General features: G+C 43.0%; 1 protein-coding gene across 3 annotated transcripts in view; it reads right to left on the reverse strand.

Annotated features, from left to right (window-relative positions):
* The window catches only part of znrf2b (zinc and ring finger 2b), a 50,546-nt gene extending 25,337 nt beyond the window's left edge, over positions 1-25,209 (reverse strand). Inside the window, exons 1-2 of one of the 3 annotated variants that reach the window (XM_028580483.1) lie at positions 24,561-25,208; positions 24,230-24,518 (exon numbers count right to left, since the gene is read on the reverse strand). In XM_028580483.1, coding sequence (XP_028436284.1) covers positions 24,230-24,518; positions 24,561-24,641 — 370 coding nt within the window. In that variant the 5' untranslated portion in view covers positions 24,642-25,208. Of the gene's footprint in view, positions 1-24,229 lie in introns of all 3 variants that reach the window. The other 2 variants (XM_028580482.1, XM_028580484.1) reach the window with 2 other exon arrangements.
* Between the last annotated feature and the right edge of the window lie 1,946 nt (positions 25,210-27,155).

Raw genomic sequence — 27,155 nt, forward strand, 5'->3', positions numbered from 1 at the left:
GTCTTACGTTAAAAGTATTTAACCTTTTTTCCCCCCCATCCTTCGCAAAGGAATTAACAGCCGGATGTTACGTAGCTTCCTCACACAAGGAGAAAACCCTGCGATCTGGAAAACGAGATGCTAATCATTTTGATGCAACACCTGGAAATGACACGATCAGAGCTTGAAATCCTAACAACAGGCCTTACTAGAATAATCTTTTTTAGGACAGTCACTGGAGTGGACCTAAAATCAATTCTGTTGTCCTGCATCGTATACTCTGTGCTGACAAAGACCAATGTGACACACACTTTGAGATCTCCTGAAAGAGCTGCAAGCAAGCCAACAGCCACACGCTGTTCACCAGAATTGCCCACAGTTCTGACTGCTCCCCATCTAATCTGCTGTTTGGAGAGCATCCCAGGGTCGCGCGTTCATTATCGACTGCCCTTACCTCAGCTCTCCTCCACCTGAATCAGCACATCCTCGACACCGTGCTATTAAATGAGATTTATGAATCATCTTTTTAATCGATCAGTTCACTGATCATCAACAAGCCTGGCTGCACCCCGCTACACAACACCGGCATTAGCATCACTTTTATTTCCACCAGTTTCTTTTTTTTTTTTCTTTTTTTCTTCTTCTCTCAAAGGCATGCAAATTCTCAAGTTGACAATAGCCTGAGAGAAGGAGTAGGGTAGGTCGTTCATAGGACAGACATCAATCAGCACCAAAGGGCCAAATCAGCTCCTCTCTTTCTGCAGTGCTCGTCTCTGCCATGGGTGCTGACCGTTTGGGAAAGCACGGAAGGCAGCATTCAGACCCTTCACAAAAGAGGAAACTGAGGTTCTTGTCCAGGAAGAACAGAGTCACAAGGTAGGACAAAAAAAAAAATGTAACCCCATGAACATTTTTAGGTAGTTGAATGGATTTTTCTTTTGGTTTTCAGATCCTGATTTTGATTTGTGAGGTGTTTTATTGTGGGTAAGGTTTCCTATAAATGAAGCCTTTGCTTGGATTCCAATAGTGAACAAGACATCAGGTAGAATGATTCTTGACATTCAGTGTTTCCGCTATACACATTTCTGAGCGGTGGTCCGCCACTAAAAGATTGTTACCGCTGCTGCTTCAGAAATGAAATGTCAAAGTTGTAATTACACGACTCTCGAGCTGTCTGCTCTACTGAACTCAAGCAAACAGTCATCCTGTCCCCTTTGAAGGTGAGCAAGTGGAACAGCGACAGTACGTCATCACTTGGGAAGTCACGGCCACCAAATAAACAACAGCGCGAGTCTCTTCAGGCAGAGTGACAACAGCAACGAAAGCCTCAACATGAAAACCCCTGTGAAATATGATAGCTACAGGATATGGGGTAATATAGCGTTATGGGCACTGAAGTTGATGAATGACCCCGTATGAGACAAGAAGCTAACGTTCGTGAACCCTGTGGTCCCTCTGCCTTTGATTCCCCGCTGCAGGAGACGTATTACCCTAGCGCAGTGGTTCCCAACCTTTATTCCTTGGTGCCCCCCCCTACTTATGTCTAAGAAAAGCTGAGCCCTCAACCTCAAACCAAGACCTCCTGTGATCTTTGCCGCCCCCCTAAGGGGTGCCCGGACCCCAGGTTGGGAACCACTGTCCTAATGCAACCGTTCAAACTGTTTGTGTATGTGCATAATATTATAATCATTCAATACATAAAAAGGTCAATATGTCTTTTTTATTTTTAATATTTAATACAATGGTGCTATGATTTTGCTGTAATTCATTAGGAAAGTTGGCTTGGTTGTCTGACGTGGTACCATGGTAACAACAGCCACCAGGGTGTGGTGATGTTCCATCCAAGGGGGTAAGCTTCGCTTCAGAACTCGAGCCATCTATGGCGCCATTTTGTTGCTACAAAGCCATCACCTCCTGTTAGCATTCCGCTGACCGCCATTTTTTTTTTTACGTCACTTGACTGCAAATAACTTTACATCTGAAGCGTTTAAAGACTCTATTTGTCCGTTGTTTATTTCTAAAGAAACACGACAATGTATAAAAGGCTCCATTACCTTGTACCTCACGTTATGGCTCCGTAGCAGACGTTTTTGTAAAAACGATTGTGTCACATAGTAGAGGAATTACCGTATAGTACAGGATAAGCTTGCAGGCAGTTTCGACTTACATGAGCTGTTTAGGTTTAATTACTAATTAGCATGTTGGTTAGCAAAAATTAGCCTGTGCCCATGTTATCTCCTTACATATACCTACACTCTCCGTATCTGTAAGATTAGGAATGATTGTGATTTCTCTTAGCGCAGCCACTAGAAGACTTACAACTTTCAGACACGTTGCCCACGTCACATTCTCTCAGTTGGAGGCTGCGCAGTAAAGCTGGCCATCACCGAAAAAGTGCTTCTAATAGCCTTCACTGGTCTCCGTCCAGAGCAACGGGGTCTATTGGTCCATTATATAATGTCTATGGTTCTGTCTCCTGTAAGATTACGTATCGTTACGTCATCCACACACGACAGCCGTCGGCGGCAGACAGGCAGTCGGCAGCTGCCTTCAGTTTCCTACACACCAGTCAGTTAAATGACAAGAGATACCTTTCTACGTGTAGTCAGTGAGTAGGACATATACTAGCGGAAACACTGCATTCAGTTTGTTTGGTTGAAATGAAACCGTTGATCACCAGTGGCAGGTTATATCAGCAGTAGGTAATTAACACGTGGAACCCCATTTTACCTGCAGGGCAAAGACCAGCACAAGCAGCGCTCCGACCGTTTGGTACTTTCCAGACTTTGAAACTTGCAGAAATGTGTGAGTCTGTGATATTTTGTGGGAGGAGAGGCACAAACAAGTGGGAGGTTTAATCAAAGGAGTTGTTGGAAATTTGGTGGAAATTGTCTGATGTCTCAGAACCATCACTCAGCTGCCACTTTGGTGATTTAATCAACAAGAGCAAATGTCATACTTAGCATTAATGATTAAAACCATTAATGGATTTATAAGTGTAGTTAGGGCTGGTCTATTTGTGTGGGCTGAATGGGCTGCACACTTTTTTTTGGGAGGATCGGCCCATAGAGAGAAGAGAGATCACATGATTGGCCCACTTGTGTGTCTTTCATACGAACACTGGCCAACCAATATCTACTATGGCCCACTTCAATCCTGCCATAGAGAGAGAGTACATTTAAGTCCCGCCCCCACCGGCAGCTAAACAACCCCAATAAAGTGCCGGTAGCTAAAAACACGAGACTTAAGCATGTCAAACGATTATTTTTGCACCCTTGTCTACCAGGGAGGACAAGTTAGCTGTTAGTAAGCTAGTGTTATTTATGTGTTAGCAAGCTAAGGCACTCCAAACAATACTAGAACTTTATGATTACCCACATTCCACAATAATTACAAAATGCAGCTTTAGCTTAACTTACAGACTTGTCACTTGTTTACAATACAAAACATCTTGATGACGGCCATGCTCCACCCTCATACTTTAGCCATCTTGCCCTCAGGAGCCGAGCAGCCTTTTTGACTCATGCATCCGGAAAGCGTACAGTACAGGCCAAAAGTTTGGACACACCTTCTCATTCAATGCGTTTCTTTATTTTCATGACTATTTACATTGTAGATTCTCACTGAAGGCATCACAACTATGAATGAACACATATGGAATTATGTACTTAACAAAAAAGTGTGAAATAACTGAAAACATGTCTTATATTTTAGATTCTTCAAAGTAGCCACCCTTTGCATTTTTTGATAACTCTGCAAAACATTGGTGTTCTCTCAATGAGCTTCATGAGGTAGTCACCTGAAATGGTTTTCACTTCACAGGTGTGCTTTGTCAGGGTAAATTAGTGGAATTTTTTCCCTTATTAATAAAAAAAAGCAAAGGGTGGCTACTTTGAAGAATCAGTGAGAATCTACAATGTAAATAGTCATGAAAATAAAAAGGAAACGCATTGAATGAGAAGGTGTGTCCAAACTTTTGGCCTGTACTGTACCTCCTATGGGGAGATTCTAGGCTAACAAGCCATCACCTTCCGTTAGCATCTCATTGACTCCCATTCATTTTGGCGTCACTTTGACAGTGAATAACTTTACATCTGAAGCTTTTAAAGACTATTTACATTATTCATTTCTTCGCTACGTTACATTTATGTTAATTATTACAGTGAAATGAATGTAATTCTTAGTATTGTTTCTTGTTATATGCTGGTGGCTATAACATTTAGTTTTGGTAAATAATGTTCATAGTAAGTCAGATGCTTATTAATGTGCATTATTAACTGCTTATATTTCAGAACTACATCCAACTTTACAGGTTACGTCAAATTCAACTTCATGTTAACTTCATCTTCATCGAGTTGTAAATAAATCTTCCTCAAAGTCAGACATCTCTGGTTCAAATTCTTACCTGACACCCTACAGCGGGCCAGAGTTTTAGTAGCCAGTTTTCAATAGTTTTTACAAGCCTACTGCCTATATTTTTGTAATATAATAAACGCTGTTACACTTTTTGAACTTATTTCAGCATGGGCAGGCCTATCAGTGCTTTCTGAACATTTTTTTAAAATACCACGATAATACCGAAAACCGTGATAATTTGGGTCACTATAACTTGAGGTTAAATTTTCATACCGTTGCATCCCTATTTGACAACAAGTCTGTTACGTTCCGAAAATGACACCACTTTAATGTAATGCAGCCTTTAAAACCAGGAAAAGACAACACTTGTCATATCATGATATCCAAAATCTAAGAGGATATTTAGTCTCATATATCGATGTCAATATAACATAGATATATTGTCCAGTCCAGTGTAGTTACACAGAAATGTCAAAAGCTGAGTCTAAATAGATTTGATAAGGGATTCAAAATGATTTGGAGTCAATAAGTGGATTTCCTACTGGGTCCAGATTTGAGCATATAGTATAGATCCCCCATCCTTAGGTCGGTGTCAGAGAACTAACAGAAAGCTGGGAGGCAAGCGACATAAAGGAGTATAAATAAATGTGCTTTTAGTTGCTGTGAAAATGGGTTAATGACGACAGGCCTGCCTCCTGCCTTCTGCCTACGTCAGTCTGTGTCTCTATCTCTCCTACAGTAAACATTAGCACCACACACAAACACAAATCACCGGGCGGCCGCGCTGAATAGACCAAAATATCCCACTCAGGCCTGAGCAAGGTGATCTAACACCACCTTTCAGTGCAAAACACTGTTGCCTCAAAAATGACCAAAACAACAACAACAATAAAAAACTAACTAGAACTTTCACAGAAATCCTACTGATATCAAGGCTGGTGTATTTATCATATTGTGAAGGTGTTTATGTGATTGCCGGTGATGACTTCATTTCAAGCCAATTATGTAACCGCTGGGAGCAAGTCCACGTTTAGAAGAATACAAGGTCTTACAAAAATCAATCAATTCCTATGAATAATGGACTTAGGTAAAAGTAATGGATTTTAAGCAACAGTCAACATTTTGGTAAATATGATTTCTTATTTCTTTCTCAGACTGAGAGAAGATTGACCCGGAAGTCTGATTTCTGTGCGATGAGTATGGCTAACAGGTGGCCTGGCTCTGTTCAAAGTGAGAAAAAACAAATACACCTCCCTAAAGCTCACTAATAAACCTGCTGGATCTCATGTATCTAACCTGTACACATATGAAAAAACAACAATTTGTTTTCGAAGTGGAAGTTACATGCTGTTAATTAGGGCTGGCTAGCGTTCAAAAATGTTCGATACCAGTACCTATACCGATACAAAAAGGTTTTGATGCCGGTTCCTTAACAACTTTTTTCAATACCAATTTTATAAAACAAAAATAAATTACAACATTACGTCACAAATCTTTTTGCTTAATCTTTTAATATTATGTCAGACAAAACATCTAGGTGCAGTGACTGTGCACAGTTACCCGTGGTGTCATCTAGTGTTGTTGGTACTGGCCTGTATGGAGACATTTACTAAAACTGATGTCTGGCATCCCCCGCTCTAGTAGGAGATGCTTCCCAGAAGTGATGGATGGCTAGATTTATGTTTTTCAAATTGTAGTTTTTACATTTCGGTTTGTGTAAACAGTCGTTAGTCGGTTTCCAGACGCCAGTCTTCATGCTAAGCTACACACCAACACTAATAGAATCAATTCAGCTCATTTAAAAAAGGAGCTATACACTCTTTGTTTGGATCACAGCAAGTGTAGGATTGTTATCTGGGTTGACGACAACATTAGCAGTGTTGCAAGCATCCCAACGCTCCCAAGTTATGATACCAAAAGCCTTTCCTGTCTTTGTCTCCTGCCGATATTGCGTAAATGCAGCATAAACACACAGACATGAGAGCGGTAAAGATGGTCCCATCTCGTCTCAGCAACACACGCAAATAAGCCTTTTTCCCAAAATGTTGAACTGTTATTTTAGACGGGTCATCCCCTCTCTCTCTCCCCCCTTTCCAGCCTATCCACTGTCACTATCTAATAAAGTGAAAAGCCCCCAAAAATAATCTTAAAAAGATAGATTAACTGACAAAAACACACCTAAACCCCCCTAAAACATTTGTGTTTGGGAAAACAGACGACCGCTTCCAGATGCCAGTCTTTATGCTAAGCTACAAAAAAAAGCAAATAAGCCTTTTTCCCAAAATGTTATTTTAAAAAGGTAATCCCCAGTTAAATGTTTCCAAACAGTTGCTAAAAGCAACACATGGACTTTCTAATCTGCAATCTGTTTCTGCAATCTTATTGGACAGGGTTTCCCCTGTCTCCACATCCACCATTGTGGTCAGTAAAAGTGACAGTGAAAGTTTCCACCAGGTGGTTTGTGCCGTTAATCATCTGCCATGTTAGACTCAGCAGATGGCCAACACTTAGGTAAAACAGCAAGGGGTGGTAAAAAAAAAAAAACAGACGGCTGGCAAACGCATCGTAGGCTTTAAGTGACTGCTAACTGGCTCTGTATCCTGTACATGTAGACGGGGTGTGGCTGTATTGTTGCCACAACAGGCACTGAATACACTCAAACACAGTAAATCTAGCCTAGTTAGTCTGGAAAACACACTACGCTCAGTGTTTTCACTGAGCGTACGGTGTGTGTGTGTGTGTGTGTGTGTGTGTGTGTGTGTGTGTGTGTGTGTGTGTGTGTGTGTGTGTGTGTGTGTTAGGTCTGGTCTTATCAGCTGTGCTGACAGTGTCTGTACTGGAACACAATGACATAATTCAAAGCAGCTGACTGCATGATAATTGAAACGTATGAGATGTCATGTGGATTATAAATCATACTTTCTCACAGACCCACCTCTGATAAGCAATCTCATTCTCACTTTCCACTGGTATTGGTACAGAACACCTTCCGGACGGATTTTCATGGTAGCTTGGTGGAAGGGTGTAGCATGGGCCAAGAAAAAAAAAAAAAAAAAAAAAAAAAAAAAAAGTACTAAAAAAAGTTTACTTTCGATAACTTTGCGAGATGAGGCATTTGTGCTGCATTCAGGTGGTGTCAGAATAATAGGAAAAATGTGTTTCCGACTGAGAAAATTCACATGCATTAACATTGTGAAATAGGGCATGACTTGGTCGGAGGTCTGTGCTCTCGGAGTACCATACTAGACGCCAGTATGCTTCAGGCAAAGTGTCAGATGTCACATTGTCAAACAGTTTCTAAAACCATCTACCCCCACACCTTTGCAACGACAATATTGGTCTGACCATTTTTTTTTTACTTTCCAAAATCAACAATCAGAAATTCAAGCCCGCTTTATTCAGCGATGGGGCCAGGTCGTGAGAAAGTATGCCCCAACTTACAAAGTAGGAAGCAAGCAGCAAACTTTCAAAACATCTCTTTAGAAATCTACAGGGGAGTCACGGATGCTGCGTCCACACAGTGAGACAAGCCCACATCTGCTGTGGTATTCAAATGAAGGGACTCGGCAGAAGCGATTAGGAGAGCAAGGTTAGGTAGCCACTGGCTTATCTCATCAAGACAGATTTGAGCTATCCTTGGACGGACTCAGCCACAAAACACCACCATGGCTCAGGTCTGTGGTACATGATCTCCTGAGACCTCACACGGACCTGTGGACATTTCTCCAGTAACGTTAACATTAATGTTCTTCTCATGATAGAGCGTGCAGGCTTTCTACTTCTGTGTTAGGGTTGGGCATCGTTTGGATTTTAACAGTTCGGATTCCAACTGAGAGTCATCCTTTCGATTCCGGTTCTTATTGATTCTCGATTCTGATTCTTTGAGGAGTGGAGTTGAAACGGATCACATGCCTATTTTCACAAATAAGAGGAAAGTTTTTTTTTTTTTTTTTTTTTTGATTCAAATGGTGGGTTGCAGTTTTACAGGGCTTTTTAAAATTAAGCCACACTAGCACGCCGCTTACTGTGCTACAAGGCTGCAACACAACGAGCACAGGGCCGCTTCGGAAACCAAAACTTGCGCACGTTAAATTTGGAACGCATGATCAGATTTGAAACCAAATCCTCCAAACGATTGCAATAAAGTTATAGAACATTTTTGAAACGATTCCAATTAGTAGGTTCTCGATGCCCAATCCTATACCGCGTTAATGAATAATGACAGCAACCGTAAAGAAAATGGTCAGACAGTGCTCCTTCTCCTCAAAGCCACTTTGCAAGAAACAGATGATCAACAAACCCATTCTCGCAATGCAGATGAACTACATCAGCCAGCTTCTTTGAACAGTCTCCCATCATCCATCGTCCAGGTATGGCATACAGCCGTCACAGCTCATGGGCATCGTGGTCACCACCACAACAAAATCCGTTCTCAATTTAACTCTTTATAGTTTCTAATCCACATCGGCAGGAATTGGATCCACTGCACAACATTTACAGTATTTAACAAGAAAACACGTCACTTTCAAACCTGGTTCGCCTGTTAGCATTTAATAGTCTGACGCAGAGCTCACTCCACATAAAACGCTACATTAGAACACTTCCAGCAAACTTCACGGAGAACAAAGAGGGTAAAACAGCGCCATATAACGGTTTAACCGAAAATTCTCCTGTCCAGCTCAGCTAAAAACAGGTTTCGTCCAATTCGTCCAAGCTTATCGACAGAGCCTGTTTGTAGCCGTTAGGCTACGGACAATGTTATCTTCGCTTCACCTGTTCAACTGACTTCAGCAGTTCAGATAACACACTCGACTGTCCTGCGGTTACAGATGTGAACTAGCCACGGGCAGTTCACTCGTTTATGGGCACGGCATATTTGAATATTTGGCGTTATTTTTGGCATTTAAAAAAAGAAGAAGCTTTTTCTGGCCTGGCAGGGGTTCCGGTAGAAATATAGGGTAAACACTATGTTGTGTTCCAGTTTTGTTCCGTTCTCTGCCACGCACCATACCACACCGGGAGCGTCTCAGAAGCGGAGCGTATTGCTGCCCAACTCACAGATTTTATTTTCTCTACAAGTACTTAACAGAACAGTCACGGGTTTATTCAGCTAGCATCCGCCTTCCACTCCAACCTCTCCTGTAATTAAACTCCCGCGGCGCCCCCAGAATGCAGTGCAGACACGCCTGGTGCAAAATTAGGGTAAGGGTAGTGGGGCATCACGTAGCATCACGTCTTAAAATTGAAAAGGGTGTATCGGTGTATCCCCACGCGAACACTTAATATGCTCATCAAAACAGACAGATAATGGGAATGTTAGGTTTGGAAAGAGGACTAAAATGTTGTGTTGTTGCCTTTACACCTTCAGAAAAAGTGAATAATCAGAGCAGGATAGCAACTCTGCAGAGGTGTAACTGTCGCATTGTGCTTCCTCCATGGCTCTTGGCGGTCATACAAATGTATAGGCGGTACTGTGTGGAATGGGTAACAAGCAAATGCAATGCATATTACAGACAACTATTACAGCTGGAGTTGCTAATGTTATGGAGAGACATGTTCAGAATACGCTCTAGAGAATCTCTATACATAATTTAAACACCGATTTATCAAAACTTTGACCCAACTATCATTATGTTTAACAGGAAACAGCAACTTAATAGATGAGGTGCAGATGCCCACGTAAGAATTTATCTCAAAAGGTCATTAAATCTAATTTCTCAGTCTGGGCCGAGCACACTACGACCACATCCATGAAATCAAAAGTTTGCTACAATTTAGATCTGGATCCATTTGGTAAAACCAGATTGCTGATAGGAAGCTATTTCCATTTAAATCAACAAAATTTTTTTAGACAACAGGAAAGTATTTCCACCCTGAGCTTATAGCTTACAGTCTAACAGGGATGGACATTCTACAAAAACCCCCAAACATAATGGTTACAGACTCACTTTGGACTATCCCATCCTCTCCCTGTACACACGGTCTGCTGCAGGAAATAAGGTTCATAGCCGGTGCATAACCTTTCCCAGGGTTTTAAAATTCTATGATTGGGTTTGATTCAAGGATTTGAAGACATCCAGAGTTCAACCCAGACACATTTATGGCAGCCTGAGGGCACAGTGTGCTTCCCAGAGATATTTCTTTTGTGCATAGTTGCAGCAGTTATCTGCAAGGCACAGCTCTTCTATATAGGGCTTGCAATGTCTGTGTCTTTGCAGTTGTCTTACTGCCATGTCTTTACTGAACTGGAGTGCCAAACTTTTGCTACACAACAGACTGATGAATTTATAGGGTCTTCCATTTCGGTGTGTAGTAGTATCAATGATGGGAGTGTATTACACCGGAGATGTGGGCCTGTGGGCAGATAGAATGTTTCAATCTTTCAATTTTCTCTGTAAAAATTAATTTGAATGCAACTGTATTTCTGTACAACATTTATTATGAACTTGTGGAATAGCTGTATGTTTTGAATGTTTAAAAAAGCATTCTAAGTTTGTTATAGCACCCCTTAGCACCAACTAACCCCAAAGTCAGTCTTTGCCCCGCCCCTTCTGCTCTGTATGCGTTACGTTCTAAAAATCCTTTCGCTACGGGAAACAACAACCTTCGCTATCAATGCTGAAAATGGCAAGTTTTAAAGACCATTTTAAACATACAATAAGGCAGGCCGGCTTAGCCTGGTTGACACCAGACCATTCTCAGTTGTAAATGAGAGTGGGTCTGGGCAAGTTTCATTCACAGCCCATTTCCAAAGGGGGCGTCCCTATAGGACGCCGCTCAAATGCCTCTGGATTGGATAGTCCTTCAACCAATCAGACCAATGATCAAGGTGACGTAGCAACGACAGCGGCATCAACGGGTTGCTGCGCTTCGGTGGCCGTCACGTTGGATGTAAACAAAAAGGCGCTTGCTGTCGCTGCGCTATCGTCATCGTGTAAAGCACGCCTCAACGGTTGTGATTGGTGCCTCGATTTGTAAAAATTGGAAATGGGCTTGAATGGGCTCTTGGCCAGACGGACTTGCAGAGCAAATCTCAAATTTGCCAGAAGTTCGTCAGGGTTTTCCCAGGCTAAGGCCTGCTAGGTTCTCTCAGTGAATCATTTTAAAGATTTACACGAATATTTTTATGGCATTTACTCTCTAACTGGGACGTGCAAGCATGTTTGCCCACCGGTTATGGAAAAAGTTGTATTTTCAAAGCATGTCCCATTGTCTGCAGTGAGCTAGCCAGAATAATGTTAAACACAGAGACATGGCGTGAAAATGCCATGGTTTTGGTCACGATAATGGATGATCGGGTGAAAACCCTGCAGTCAAGGGAGGTAGCTGCGCTTATTACGCCAGACAAGATAAAAACATGGATGAAACAATTGCTGGTGTCCGCTAAAAAACAGAAATATTGAATAAACAACAGTTTGTTTATCAAAAAACAACCATCCCTATCTTAACACATGACCCAACACAACATACTGAGAAAGGTTCTGTTCCAAGGCTGGATTGTTAGTTATTAGTGTTACAAATGTCAACAGGATTTTGAATGAGTTTTTCTTACTTCTGCAGGGTTTCCCGCAGAACATATGTTAGTTAAGGTGGTAGGGTTGGCATCTGACCGGGGGGTGTATTTGTGTCTCTGCTCAGGCTCCACAAACGGCAACAAAAACAAATTGCGCCAACCTGCCCCACGAACCATAACAAACAGTGTTTCAGCCAATAACTGACAAGAAGCAGCTGGTCAAGCCATCACTGCAGCAGCGTTAGCACGTAGGCTACTTCCACAATGTGTTTTCATGACTCAACCAGCTCCTTCTTGTCAGTTATTGGCTGAAACACTGTTATGGTTCGTGGTGCAGGTTGGCGCAGTTTGTTTTTGTTGCCGTTTGTGGAGCCTGGGCTGTCTACAGAGACCGCGTTTTTTTTACAGTGTGTTCAGGGGACAGGCAGCTATACTGTATGTATGTGACAAAAAATGTTGTAGCCTAAAAAAAACACGTCACATCATAGAGCACCTTTAAGACCTCTGGATTATTCAGTGTGTGAGGCTGAGCTGTCAAAACATGGACGTTTTGTATGCATAACTTGCTGGTTAGCTAGCTTTTGGCTAACATCTGTATAGTTGTGCAAATGGGGTAAATAAACAGACTGCAAAAAAATGTAAATTAGCATATTTGTTTAACTTAGCTCAGCAACAGGTAATAGGCCTATATAAACTGCTGTATTTTCTTTACTGTATACGTTATTTTTTACTGTCCCTGTTAATTCACAGAACACGTCAACAGTTTAAGCCCAGTTCATACCAAAGATTTGTGATGAGACGAGATGAAACTTGCAACGCGTCAGTCTCCAGCTGTTGGAGTCGAGTTCTAAAACGGTTTTGTCTCGTTGTAAATCTTTGGTCTGATCTGGGCTTTACACAGGGACTCTCATCTGTAGTAAGTAGTTCCAATGGAAACTGTTGACAACACGGTCTTTGGAATACCCACAGTACTACACTGTAAAATATTACAGACCCATTTACTTATGTCCACTTATTTCTTATTTTTAACTGAACGAGCTTATACAAGTTGTGGACTTTGAACTCAACTTTATGAGTTTTTGAAAGTTAAACTTGCATTTATTCATTGGGTTGACTATTTAAAAAAATGTATGTGTTGATTGAACTTGGGTATGTAAGTTATCAGTTGAAAAAAAAGCGTGTGTGTGTGTTGCAACAAAAAAAGAGCTCCCTTTCGAGTTTAAAATAACCGGTCTTCTTCCATGGCAAAGTTAAAGCATGGACACAATAAATTAATTATACACCGCCGATAAGTGATGTAGCCTATTCAAATTTCTACTAAAATATAACACGTGTTGTGGCAATCAAGAAAGCACTGGTGCCCGGCGGAGGGAGTACCTGTCAACAACTTGTGAATTTCACTCTTCTCAAATTGAAATGGAAAGTTCTTTTCAAAAGTCAAACATTTAGCTCCGCCCACATTTAGCCCAACCCCGATCTGCGTACTGCAGTCAGGACTGCAATTGGTTCATTGGCTGGCCAATTCCCATGATGCAAGGCGGTAAATAGAGTTGTGTTAAAATTTGCTGAAAAGTTTGCAGTTTGTTTGAAATACAAATTTATGAATTCCATTTATTAAACGTGTGTTTAGAATGTAGTGTTTTGTTGCCTGGTAATTGTCATTGTTGTGCTGGTTTACATGTGTAACCATGACTTAAGTGACTGTTACGTTTGATAAGAAGAGCTGGAGTATTACAGAACTAGACTTTGAGCAGTAATAGGCTTCCTTCAGTCATTAATCTGCGGCGTGTCACTTTACTAGCGGTCAAGTGATGCAAGATCAGCACTCAGCCCAAGCACCTACGCTATCTCTGCTATAAATGTTTTAACTTGAAACTGTGAGTTGAAATAAAGCAGAAAAGTATGTCTGTTATACTAGGCAAGGAATGTTTCTTACATTATTAAAGAAAATAAATGATTTGTTTTAACTTAAAGTATGAAGTCAAACCAAGTAATATAAAAGTTAAATCAACTAAAAGAACAACTTTAACAAAACTAGAACACTGTAGTTACATCAACATCATTAACTGTAATTTCTAAGTTGAAACAAAAGCAGTCTTCAAGTTGAGTGAACTTGAAGACTGCAGCAGGTGAACTTTAATTTCCAAGTTAAACTAACATGAAATGTATTACAGTGTAAAATGTTCTTGTTAAATGTTTTGAATGTCATTCTTTAAAGCTACAGTTGGTACCTTTCATAGAAAAATAGCTGTATGTCAGAGCCAAGGAGTCTAAGGGCGCTGACACACTAACCTGATAATCGGCCGTTGGACAGTCTGGCGAGGGGCTGTCGGCCTTTATTTTGGCCCGACCTGACATGTTCAGTCGGAGGCAGTGCAGGCGGGACTCAGCCGGAAATGGCGAGCGGAATGAGCGTGACTAGAGTCTCTCAAAATCTGATGAAAATCTTTTAAACTGACCTTTGTCGATCTGAAATGAAGACAGATTCAGCAACTGCATGGCATTTCTCGCTTAAAATGTTTTCAGAAACACGTTTCAGTGAACTATTTTAGTACAATATGAGATCGTATTCTGAACAAGCCGCCATGACAGTCTGGCTTTGAATTTCCGTAGAAAACAAACCCATGTGACGCGTTTGTCCAATCAGCTGCCGGTTTTCATTTTTTGGACAATACAGATTAGCGCCGCCTGCTGTTATGGAGACGTATTACGTCTCGTCTCTTGGGTGTGTTCTGTGGCACTTTTTGGACCAACTGCGGGAGACTGATCAGTCCCGACTGGCTTTTCTGCCGACGGCCGGCCGTCTGGTTGGTGTGTAACTGCTTTAACACAGCGTCAGTGAGAGCTTGTGAACTGCAATCAAACTAAGCGGCGCTGATTAAATATGAAACAAGATTCGGTTACTGCATTGCCTATTCCTCACCTCAAATGTTTTCAGAAACATATTTTATTGTTTAACTGTAAAATGAGAAAAGTTTGTGACCATCCATCCATCTTCGTCAGCTTATCCGGGGTCGGGTCGCGGGGGGAGCAGCTCCAGCAGGGGACCCCAAACTTCCCTTTCCCGAGCAACATTAACCAGCTCCGACTGGGGATCGAGCGTTCCCAGGCCAGGTTGGAGATATAATCCCTCCACCTAGTCCTGGGTCTTCCCCGAGGCCTCCTCCCAGCTGGACGTGCCTGGAACACCTCCCTAGGGAGGCGCCCAGGGAGCATCCTTACCAGATGCCCGAACCACCTCAACTGGCTCCTTTCGACGCAGCGAGCAGCGGCTCTCTCCGAGCTCCTCACGGATGACTGAGCTTCTCACCCTATCTCTAAGGGAGACGCCAGCCACCCTCCTGAGGAAACCCATTTTGGCCGCTTGTACCCTGGATCTCGTTCTTTCGGTCATGACCCAGCCTTCATGACCATAGGTGAGGGTAGGAACGAAAACTGACCGGTAGATCGAGAGCTTTGCCTTCTGGCTCAGCTCTCTTTTGTCACAACGGTGCGATAGATTGAATGTAATACCGCACCCGCTGCGCCCGTTCTCCGGACCAATCTCCCGCTCCATTGTCCCCTCACTCGCGAACAAAACCCCAAGGTACTTGAACTCCTTCACTTGGGGTAAGGACTCATTCCCTACCTGGAGAAGGCATTCCATCGGTTTCCTGCTGAGAACCATGGCCTCCGATTTAGAGGTGCTGATCCTCATCCCAACCGCTTCACATTTGGCTGGGAAACGATCCAGTGAGTGCTGAAGGTCACAGGCCGATGATGCCATCAGGACCACATCATCTGCAAAGAGCAGCGATGAGATCCCCAGCCCACCGAACTGCAACCCCTCCACACCCCGACTACGCCTCGATATCCTGTCCATAAATATTACAAACAGGATTGGTGACAAAGCGCAGCCCTGGCGGAGGCCAACCCTCACCTGAAACGAGTCCGACTTACTGCCGAGAACCCGGACACAGCTCTCGCTTTGGTCGTACAGAGATTGGATGGCCATGAGTAGAGACCCCCTCACCCCATACTCCCGCAGCACCCCCCACAGTATCTCCCGGGGGACCCGGTCATACGCCTTCTCCAAATCCACAAAACACATGTAGACCGGTTGGGCATACTCCCAGGCTCCCTCCAGGATCCTTGCGAAAGTGAAGAGCTGGTCCGTTGTTCCACGACCAGGACGGAATCCGCATTGCTCCTCCTCAACCTGAGGTTCCTCAACCCGAGGTTCGACTATCGGCCGAACCCTCCTTTCCAGCACCTTGGAGTAGACTTTACCAGGGAGGCTGAGAAGTGTGATACCCCTGTAATTGGCACACACCCTCTGGTCCCCCTTTTTAAAAAAGGGGAACCACCACCCCAGTCTGCCACTCCTTTGGCACTGTTCCAGACTTCCACGCAATGTTGAAGAGCCGTGTCAACCAGGACAGCCCCTCCACACCCAGAGCCTTGAGCATTTCTGGACGGATCTCATCAATCCCCGGGGCTTTGACACTGTGGAGTTGTTTGACTACATCAGTGACTTCCGCTTGGGAAATCGACGACAATCCCCCGTCATCCTCCAGCTCTGCCTCTAACATAGAGGGCGTATTAGTCGTATTCAGGAGTTCCTCAAAGTGCTCCTTCCACCGCCCTATTACCTCCTCAGTTGAGGTCAACAGTGTCCCATCCTTACTGTACACAGCTTGGATGGTTCCCCGCTTCCCCCTCCTGAGGTGGCGAACAGTTTTCCAGAAGCACTTTGGTGCCGACCGTAAGTCCTTCTCCATGTCTTCTCCAAACTTCTCCCACACCCGCTGCTTTGCCTCTTTCATGGCAGAGGCTGCAGCCCTTCGGTACCCTGCAACTGCCTCCGGAGTCCTCCGAGATAACATATCCCGGAAAGCCTCCTTCTTCAGTCGGACGGCTTCCCTGACCACCGGTGTCCACCACGGTGTTCATGGGTTAACTCCCCTTGAGGCACCTAAGACCCTAAGACCACAGCTCCTCGCCGCAGCTTCAGCAATGGAAACTTTGAACATTGTCAACTCGGGTTCAATGCCCCCAGCCTCCACAGGGATGCACAAAAAGCTCCGCCGGAGGTGTGAGTTGAAAGTCTGTCGGACAGAGGCCTCCTCCAGACGTTCCCAATTTGTGACCAAGTCATGCCAAACACAACCACCAGCCAACTGTTGTACACAGCGGCCGGGTCATTGTTCAGCAAAACAGTACACTAAAATGTTTCTGGATAGTGAACCAATGCTTTAAATCAAAAGGCACAACTTCTACATCTCACACCAGGGTTTTTACTGCTATTATATGGCACTATGAGCTAAAAAACTACGTGGAGAGCATCTATAGCCTAACGGGCTGGCGACATTGCAGGCGTAACGTACGCGGGGCAGATGCTCCAACACTACGCTTCCACTATAATCAATGAAATGGACGACACCGGACAGAGAGCAGCACGCAGTGGTGCGCATGTGCCACAGAGGTACGCTCTACAAGTGTAAAAATAGGACCGTCTTCTATTCATATTTCACACATGTCACACGCCTTGCCCTCACCATTGTCAATGACACCAATCACTAGGGCTGCTCCCTCTTAGTCCACTAATCGGTCGGTTTGGTCTTAGTCAACTTAGATATCTTTAGTCAATTAGTTATGTTTTATGCTTTTTTCATGGTGAATGACTTATTTCCAAGAAACGTACGAGCACATCTCTGGTAAACACAAGAATTAAAGTGTTGCTTTTGCATGACTCTTTGCGGAGAAACTCAGATTTACAGATCTGTCGATTAAATCAACTAATCGATTAGTCGATACAATTGAATGAGTGTTAGTCGACTAAGAATTTCTTCAATCGAGCACAGCCCTACCAATCACCCTCCATATCTTGCTGCCATCTGGCCGCAGATACAGGACTCTGAGCTGTAGAACGACTCGCAAGTTTTGTCGCTTCTGCCATAGCACTGCTGAAAAACCTAGCTCACTGTCCAGTGTGTCCTTATAAATGTGGTTGTTTCTATGTGTGTATATACACTGTACCTGTCTTTATGTTATCTGTTGATGTATTTGTCCGTATATATTGCCGTGTGCATGAAACCGACTGTGAAAACAAATCTCCCTCATGGGACAATAATTATCTATCTGTAACCGCAATTAATTGCTAACATTAGCTAAGGTCTTAAGGCGTATGACTGGTAATTGTTGATTCTGTTTAGATATGCCAAGTTATATAGGTGATTATTGGTCGGACTATATATTTTTTATATTATTTCAATTGTTAGTTGTTGGCACTTGACCCTAAACACGTTTTATGATAATAAAGAGGCGTGGTTTACTTCATAGGCTGTGTATTTGTGTTATTGTATTATCTGGGTCACATGACATTGATATAATCAAAAGACGTAGCCTTTTTATTTATTTTGATTAGGACAATGCACATTAAAAGGGGTGATAGAATGCAAAACCGATTTTACCCTGTCATAGTTGAATAATGACAGTTTGGAGGGTAAATGGGACATACATAGAAGCTCAAAGTTGACGTCAACTTCTCAAATCCTCCTCATTTGGCTCAACCTTCCATCTTTGTAACGCCCCAAAATTTACATAGGCCACTTCTGTCGCGTCTCTAATGTGTGTATGGGGATTCGCTTAACCAATCAGCGCACGTCTCTAATGTGTGTGTATGGGTATTCACTCAACCAATCAGCGCGCAGCTCATCTAAATATTCATGAGCATACCATATTTGGAAGAAAAGCGGTCGTTCCAAATAGAGCCTGTTGAAGTAAATAGTTAAAACTATGCTTACTTTTTGAAAACAATGTACTTTAATGTAAAAAATGTAACTTAAAAAATGTAAACTGTTGTGTAACTGAGTGAAGGAATGTTTCAATACTGATTAAGCCTAATCAGCATTTGTCTGGCTCACACCTTCTCAAGCTTCTAAAGAATTGATTAGGTCATTGCTGTTATTTAGCATAAATGTAAAAGCGCTAGGAAGACTTATTGTTTAAACAACTTTGAGAGCCATTGCCAGTTGAGCCAGATGTGATTAAGACAAAGAACGAGTATTTCTGTAGTTTGGAAACAATTGACACCGTCTCAGTAAGATCCTGTGACTGGGTGTAGCCTCAAGAAACTGATTGGGAACATACAACTTTTCTTTTGAGAGACATCTGACCAATAGGGGAAGATTTCATTTGAGAAACCACCCAGAGTAGGGGAATAAATGTATGATCCGGGGAATGTCACTGGACTGTTCTTCTGTGACTCCGCAAGGATGAAGCATGGGATCAGTCCGCTGTCAGCTGCAGTGTAACAATTGTGTTTTGACTGTCATTTTCATGTTGTTTTATTAAACCTTTTGCTTAATCTTTCAATTCGACCCCAGCCTCCTCCTTCCTCCAGAAATCAGAACGAACACGTCTTTTAGACATATCCTTGACAAGCCATTACACAGGGATGCATAAGGGCCAAAGAAAACAATAGCACCTGGGCCGTTTTCAGCCCAACCAATGTTACATACCTCATTAGGAGACCTTAAGGAACAGTGTGAAATACCCTATATAATCATTATATCACCCCTTTAATCAACATTTCTGTAAATGCGCTAGTGTTAGCCAGTCGGCTAATTTTCAACTGTAGTCCTAGTTGCATGCATGTCTTATGGTGGGAAGAAACCGGAGCACCCAGGGGAAACCCACTCAAGCACGAGGAGAACATGCAAATTCCACACAGAAATGGCTGGAACCTTCTTGCTGTGAGGCAGTGAAGTGCTAACCACTGAGCCACCGTGCTGCCTAAAAAAAGTAATACATCAATACATCTTTTTATAGGCTATTTGACTAAAAGAGTTATAATATAAATTATTTCTGAGACAATTAATTGTCCAGCAAAACTTGGAATTGTTAAAGCTCTAGGTACAGTTTAACCTTAATCTGCATTTTCCAGGCATTCAGCACACTTCAGTGAACAGTAACAGAGAAAACACCACGCCAGCTGCTAACGCAACTTGCAGACCATAGACTGTTAATATATATTCTATGTTGTGTGTATGTAATTGACTGCATTTATATCTCAGAGCACTACATGCACCACACACACACAGCTTCTTTTCCAACTGTGGTCAGAAAACTAGGGGAGACTCGTTACCTCCAGGGCCCACGTTATAACATGAATATCGTCTGGGTTAATATCCCGTTTCTGGTGAGCAAATGACTGAACTTGGCTTTCAGTCTGGGGTTTATTTCGGACACCGCACACACTGTGTAGCTACAAAACTTCAACTTATTGCACCAACTCTGCTGCGTTTGCATACAACACGTCTGCTTCCTCTTTCTCTTCTGACCTCTGACCACTTTACACACACACACACACACACACACACACACACACACACACACACACACACACACACACACACACACACACACACACACACACACACACACACACACACACACACACACACACACACACACACACACACACACACACACACACACACACACACCTCTTAAAGGAGCCACAGAACAATTCTACAAAAAATGCCTTATCTCGCTGATGTGACCGAGCCCGAACCGAACCAGACCATAATTTCGAAATATCTGTCCGAACCCGGCCCGGCCCGTCGGGTACAGTCGGGTCCCGTCGGACTCGGGTCGGGTATCCATGCTTTAGACTGCAGGGGTCAGGGATCGAACTACCGACCGAGACAACCCCTCTACCACCTGAGCCACAGCTCGGTGTGTGGGTCTGTGTGTTCACTACTGATCCACTTATACCATTTTAGAGGAAGGAAACCTAATGCGATGAGTGAATTATTAGGCTCCTGTCTGCTGACTCACGCTTGCATTAACCAGCTGTGTACACGACTTGCTTTATATGCGTGTGCTGTGCAACACGTGCGTTTGTTTTAGACTCACTTGTACATTGACCGGAGTCCTGGTAAAGCAAAAATAAATGTTCTGAGTCTGTCACACCACAGGAAAATGTGTTATTGAAAAAGAACATGAAAAAAAACTGACACTAAAAAAAAAATCCTGACATGACAAAAGAAATCAGAAGACCAACACACAGAATAAATAAAAAAATTCAAGTATTATAATAAAATAATTATTTAATGCCTGCGTTTCTTTTTTTTTTTTTTCCCCTCTCGTTTTTTTGTGTCAACCAAAACTATATCAGGGCTGGGTACCAAATTCGAGTTTTTAGGCATCGACCAAATTGCTTCTAAAAGTATCGAGTATCGAAAAATGCCTCAGGAGTAAATGTCATCAGCATCAGTGAGCCAATCAGCATGCAGCATGCTTCTACCAAGATCTAATCATGTCTGTGATTGGTTGTCTAGCGTTACATGTCATAGAGACACGCAGGAAGAACTCTACGTTACACGTAGTCGGAACTGACGAATATAGAAAAAGATTTGTGCTGGAATGTTTGTTTTATAAAATTGGTATTAATAAAATATTTTAAAAAAGTTTTAGGAACCGGTATGGAAGTCACAGTATTGGTATCAGTACCTGTATGGACTTTTTTCCTTTTCTTTTTTACTTTACCCAGCCCTGGGAGTACTTGACGCAAAATCCTTGAATTCCCTACACAGCTTAACAAACGGTTGTTTTGTTGGTCATGGTTGGGCAATAAACTCAACAGGAAGACACTCGCAAGGAGGCTCACGCTGTTTATTTTCACAACGTTTGGCTCAACGTGCACATGTGGGTCATCATCCTCACACATGGATGCCATTAAACCAGCAGGTGCACGGACTTCTTTGAAATAGCTTGTTTCGAAAAACCGCCTGACCTAATGTCACCAAAACATGGTTTGAGGCAGTTCATAAATGTAGAAGGAAGCTTGATTGTGTTTTCAGAAATAAATATGCAACAGGGAAACATTAAAGCCTGTGTTGTTAGTGTAATATTAACCGGTCCTGCTCCGGCTTGGAGACTTTGTGGTCTGGAGGAACAGGGGAGACTCTGTTTTGCCTCCAGGGCTGAGGCTCACTTCGCAGTCACACTGAACATGTACTACCACTGCGGGCTCTCTCTCTCTCTCTCTCTCTCTCTCTCTCTCTCTCTCTCTCTCTCTCTCTCTCTCTCTCTCTCTCTCTCTCTCTCTCTCTCTCTCTCTCTCTCTCTCTCTCTCTCTCTCTCTCTCTCTCTCTAGTTTAAACAATCCACCACACAAGTTCCAATGTGATTAGGTCTGCACGGCATGAGGAAAATTTGCGATTTGGGATAACGTTGTTGAATATCGCGACGATATTTCTTGCGATAATTGAACAGTTAGTGTTAGTATAGTGTACTGCATTTCTGCTGCTTTCAGCACTCTGCTAAAATATAACAAAGTGCTTGTTGAATTTAAAACAACTGAAAGGAAAATCATTTCAAACTCTCTTTCGCTGAACTAATCGAACATCGAATTGAACATAAAAGGCAGGGCTAAAAACGAATGACAGTTACATTTTAAAAGTGCAGTTTTTGGCTGATATTTTCTTTCAACTAACTCAAATAAGTGTCTTTCGCGATATGTTGCAGCTTTTCGCGATGTGTTTATTGCGCCAGTTGATATCACGATGACATTAAAAACACGATATGTATTGTGCAGCTCTAAAAGTGATGTCTTTAAGTTGCTTGTTTTGTCCAACCAACCGTTATAAAACTATGTATAGTGTTGTGAAAGACTAGAAGAAAACGTAATACCTTAGTTTTAAGGTTACAGCGGGCCGGCTAACCATTTTAGAGACCATTCTTTTATGAAATATATGGATTTTATATACATTTCATATTGACTTTTAAAGGGTTGAACTGATCTGTTTAAAAGGATCAGTATTTTGTCGTTCTTTTGTAATTCTGAGTTTTACTATGTCAAATAAGTTCTTTATTGCATTACTTTGAGTGCTTAGACCATATGAATATAGTACACACACCCACACACACCCACACCCACCTTTGTACGCCAGAACACAACTCAGAGATCACACACACTGGTTACAGTAATGTGATGCAGTCACATGACTGACAAGCTCTATAACATTTCTGAACTGTATCCAAGTATACTTCAGTGTGAACAGTCTGCTGGTAAAGACATACTTAATTATGCATGAAGTAGGCAGCATGCAGTACTACTGATTGAGTATGTAGTAGGGATGGGGGGGGAAAAGATCAATTTAAAAAATCGTTTTTAAAAATTTATTTTTTTCCCCTAGAAATCAATATTTTTCATTTTTAATTCGCAATACTATCAAATCGCAATACTTCTACAATCACCATGTATCGTGAAAGAATGGAATCGGGACAAAAGCATATCCTCCCAGCCCTAGTATGCAGTAGGCAGTATGTTAGTGTGCTATTCTGAACACAGCCTAGATCTTGAGTTAGGTGTTCAAATTCCCTGAATATCCCTGCTTCCATTCACACATGACCCCGCACAGGAAATGTTCCTGAACATTTCAGGGTTATTGGCCCAATTCCAATATTTTTAGGCTGAATACATTTTGATTTGACTACTTTTAGGACAATAAATAATGTAAGACTTCCGTTTTCCCAGGCCAGAACTCAACTTTTGGCCAATACACAAACTTTTGTAAAAATATTTAGACCGTTTACTAAAAGGATAAATGCAGAAATTCAAATATACAATAAGTGAAACATTTTATAAAATTATCTAGGTTTTAGTTTTGTCTGCTGAAAATGTTCTTAGTTGGGCTGGGGTCAGGACCTCAGCTACGGTATGGCCCTGCTTTGCTCTTGTAAAACTTATTTTGCCCATTCAATGCTCACATGTGTTTTCAGATGTGGCCTGATACAATGACCCATCTTCTGATCATTTTAACAGACCTTGTTCTGTTCCAGGGCTGTTTCTTAACCCAGTGATCAATCTGCTGCTGTGAAATCAGGTGTACATATCATATACAGTATGAACTATATGAAACGACTGCATAAAGTGTTTAGTTCAGGGGTCAGGGAAATAAACACTATTGAAGTTGTTAAACCCTGCAGTTAATTCTTTAAAGAATAAGTTGGATACATTTTGTTTATCAAAAGAAGTCATGTACAATTACAAAGCTGGTTTCTAATTTATGTCATTGTATTTATGAAATGGAAGTTGTTGTTTTTTTTTATGAAATGAATGTGATTTATGAAATGAATGGGTGTGCTTTCAAATTAGTTTATATAATTTTTTTTGTCGTACACAGTGTCGGAGTCTGGAATAGAGGATTTTAAATCCTGAACGAGAAATGTTCAATACATTTCAATATAGTGCACTTAACATTTTGGTATTCATTGACTGCATCCTAAACCATCTGCCAAGCCCAGCTGTAAACATCATGACTCAGTGTCACTACAGTTCAGTGAACCACCGAGCTGTGTCAACACATCCGACGGATTTTGCCCTCTTACCTCCGAACAGATGAGGCGAGAGTTGTGCTGGTAGTGACCCTATCAACAGCCGGGGACCTTCGTGCCCTCCGCCCGAGCGCTCCCTGTCCGCTTCCTCCGGGCTACTGCCGCCTGACTCCTGGGAGCTGTAGGCTCCGCTGCTGTTCGGAATGGTGATACCGGACTGAGGTCTGGTCCCGGAGCCTCCGGAGCCCCCCACAGACCTGGCCCTGGCTCCATGGTGCTGGCTACTGCTGGACGAAGCTCCGGACGCACTACTGTACGCGTGGTACCTCACACCCCCGGCGGTAGTCCTGCTAACATTACTGCCGTTGCTGCTGGACGTGCTGGAGGGCAGGTCCGAGCCGGAGTAGGCTCTGGTCCGTCCGTTAGCAGCTGGATTAGCAGCGGGGCTGCTCTGCTTTGCCCCCATGGTAACCTCCAGTGACTCGGCTTTGCGATATTAAAGAGGCGCTCTATGAGCCACTGCGGAACAGTGCGCCAGATTTACGCCCGAGGCAGATGGCTTTACAGGGCAAACACGTAACGTTACTGGAAGAAAAGAAAAGCGAAACAAACTCGGCGTCGCTACGTTCCCGTCGACATTAGGGGAATGCCAGTTATTGAAAAGTTGAACCGGTCAGCTGTGACAAAAGCTGAAGATGAGTGTAAAACTTTAGAAGCCGCCACCATTGTATCCGGCAGGTAACGTTAACGTGAATCCTTCCTGGTTTGAGCCGCCGCTGTGGACCCCGCTGAGCTCCGGCCGTTGGCTCCTCCTCAGTGCCCACTCCGCCATGGCTCTTGTGCAGCACGAAGGAGTGAAGAGCCGGGCTCCTCACACCTCCCTGCCTGACAACGCATTGCTCAAAGGAAGGAAGCGATGGAGGAAAAAGCCCCGCACAAAACCGTTTAATCAGCGGCAGCGAGGAGACTCAGGTGCGCAGGCTATCTGTCAAGCTAGCTGAGCTCATAAGTAGTATTTCCGCTAAGACGTTTCAAAGTAAAAGTCGTTGCGGTGTTTTACCTTATATACTGTCTATGTGTTTTACAGCGAGCGTTCACAGTTTCCGAGTACATTATAAGGTGCACCTAATTAAATTAAAGACAGCCCTGCTCCAATGAAACTGACCTTTTGTAGTTTTCACTTTGACAGAAGAAATTTATGTCATTTTAGAGGCTATACTCCCTCAAACAACCCAGTAGCCTACTCCAGTCATAGACATTTGCATGGGCAATCTGATGGGTTTTTTCAATGACAATCTCCAGATTTGTTCTTCATATGTCACTCTTTTTTCATTGTCAATTGTTTTTACACTTTTTTTTCAGTTTCAACTTTCTGTCATCATTTTGGCGTGGAGGGGAGAATGTCAATCTTCTAGTCCTACACACAGCCCACTCCGAGCCACAAACAGCTTAGCATACGATTCCTGGCTCTGTTTTAATCCACTGAAGATATGTAGAGTCATGGCATTTTTATTAATGTTCAAATATGAAATATGGTGAAATTGTCCAAATGTCATCTCATGTGACTTTCAAGTAACAGTAATGCACAGTAAACTACTTTATATGGTCAAAGGAACATTTTGAGCAGAAATCCTTTGCGCTTCTCGGCAAACGGTTTTATCATATTGGGACTTCTTTGGTAATGACTGATGAACCTTATTTATATATTATTATTATTACATGATGTGCAATATAATGTTGTTTTTATTTGGTATATAACATGTGAGAAGTGATTGCTGAGTCTTTCTTTGTCCTTTTTGGCTGCTCCAGGCACTGGTACCGTACCTGCACAAACAGACTGCTCTGGCTTTACTGTCCATCTATGGCAACAGCTTACACAAGTTTAACTCCCAAACCACCAGTAGGCCTAAGTCTGTTTCTCTCAGCCATTGTTTTTCACATAAACTCTAGAGCCTTACGTTAGCTGACATAATTAAGTTAACTTTAGTCAATTAAGTGAAATTAACTTTCCTCTCGCTTTGCCAGCTCTATCTCCACAGCGCTGTGGAGTAAGGTCTGGCTACACCACAGATGCATTCTGGGATAGGAGAAAAAAACGCTCTGTGTTGTTTGCATTTCTTTACAATGGTCTTGCGCGGCAAGGAGCCTGGGAGTATGCCCAACCGGTCTACATGTGTTTTGTGGATTTGGAGAAGGCGTATGACCGGGTCCCCCGGGAGATACTGTGGGAGGTGCTGCGGGAGTATGGGGTGAGGGGGTCTCTACTCAGGGCCATCCAATCTCTGTATGACCAAAGTGAGAGCTGTGTCCGGGTTCTCTGTAGTAAGTCGGACTCGTTTCAGGTGAGGGTTGGCCTCCGCCAGGGCTGCGCTTTTTCACCAATCCTGTTTGTAATATTTATGGACAGGATATCGAGGCGTAGTCGGGGTGGGGAGGGGTTGCAGTTTGGTGGGCTGGGGATCTCATCGCTGCTCTTTGCAGATGATGTGGTCCTGATGGCATCATCGGCCTGTGACCTTCAGCACTCACTGGATCGGTTCGCAACCGAGTGTTAAGCGGTTGGGATGAGGATCAGCACCTCCAAATCTGAGGCCATGGTTCTCAGCAGGAAACCGATGGAGTGCCTACTCCAGGTAGGGAATGAGTCCTTACCCCAAGTGAAGGAGTTCAAGTACCTTGGGGTTTTGTTCGCGAGTGAGGGGACAATGGAGCGGGAGATTGGTCGGAGAATCGGCGCAGCGGGTGCGGATTGCATTCAATCTTACCGCACCGTTGGACGAAAAGAGAGCTGAGCCAGAAGGCAAAGCTCTCGATCTACCGGTCAGTTTTCGTTCCTACCCTCACCTATGGTCATGAAGGCTGGGTCATGACGGAAAGAACGAGATCCAGGGTACAAGCGGCGAAATGGGTTTCCTCAGGAGGGTGGCTGGCGTCTCCCTTAGAGATAGGGTGAGAAGCTCAGTCATCCGTGAGGAGCTCG

This window comes from Perca flavescens, chromosome 6 (assembly GCF_004354835.1).
Source record: "Perca flavescens isolate YP-PL-M2 chromosome 6, PFLA_1.0, whole genome shotgun sequence".
Classification (NCBI taxonomy): Eukaryota; Metazoa; Chordata; class Actinopteri; order Perciformes; family Percidae; genus Perca; species Perca flavescens.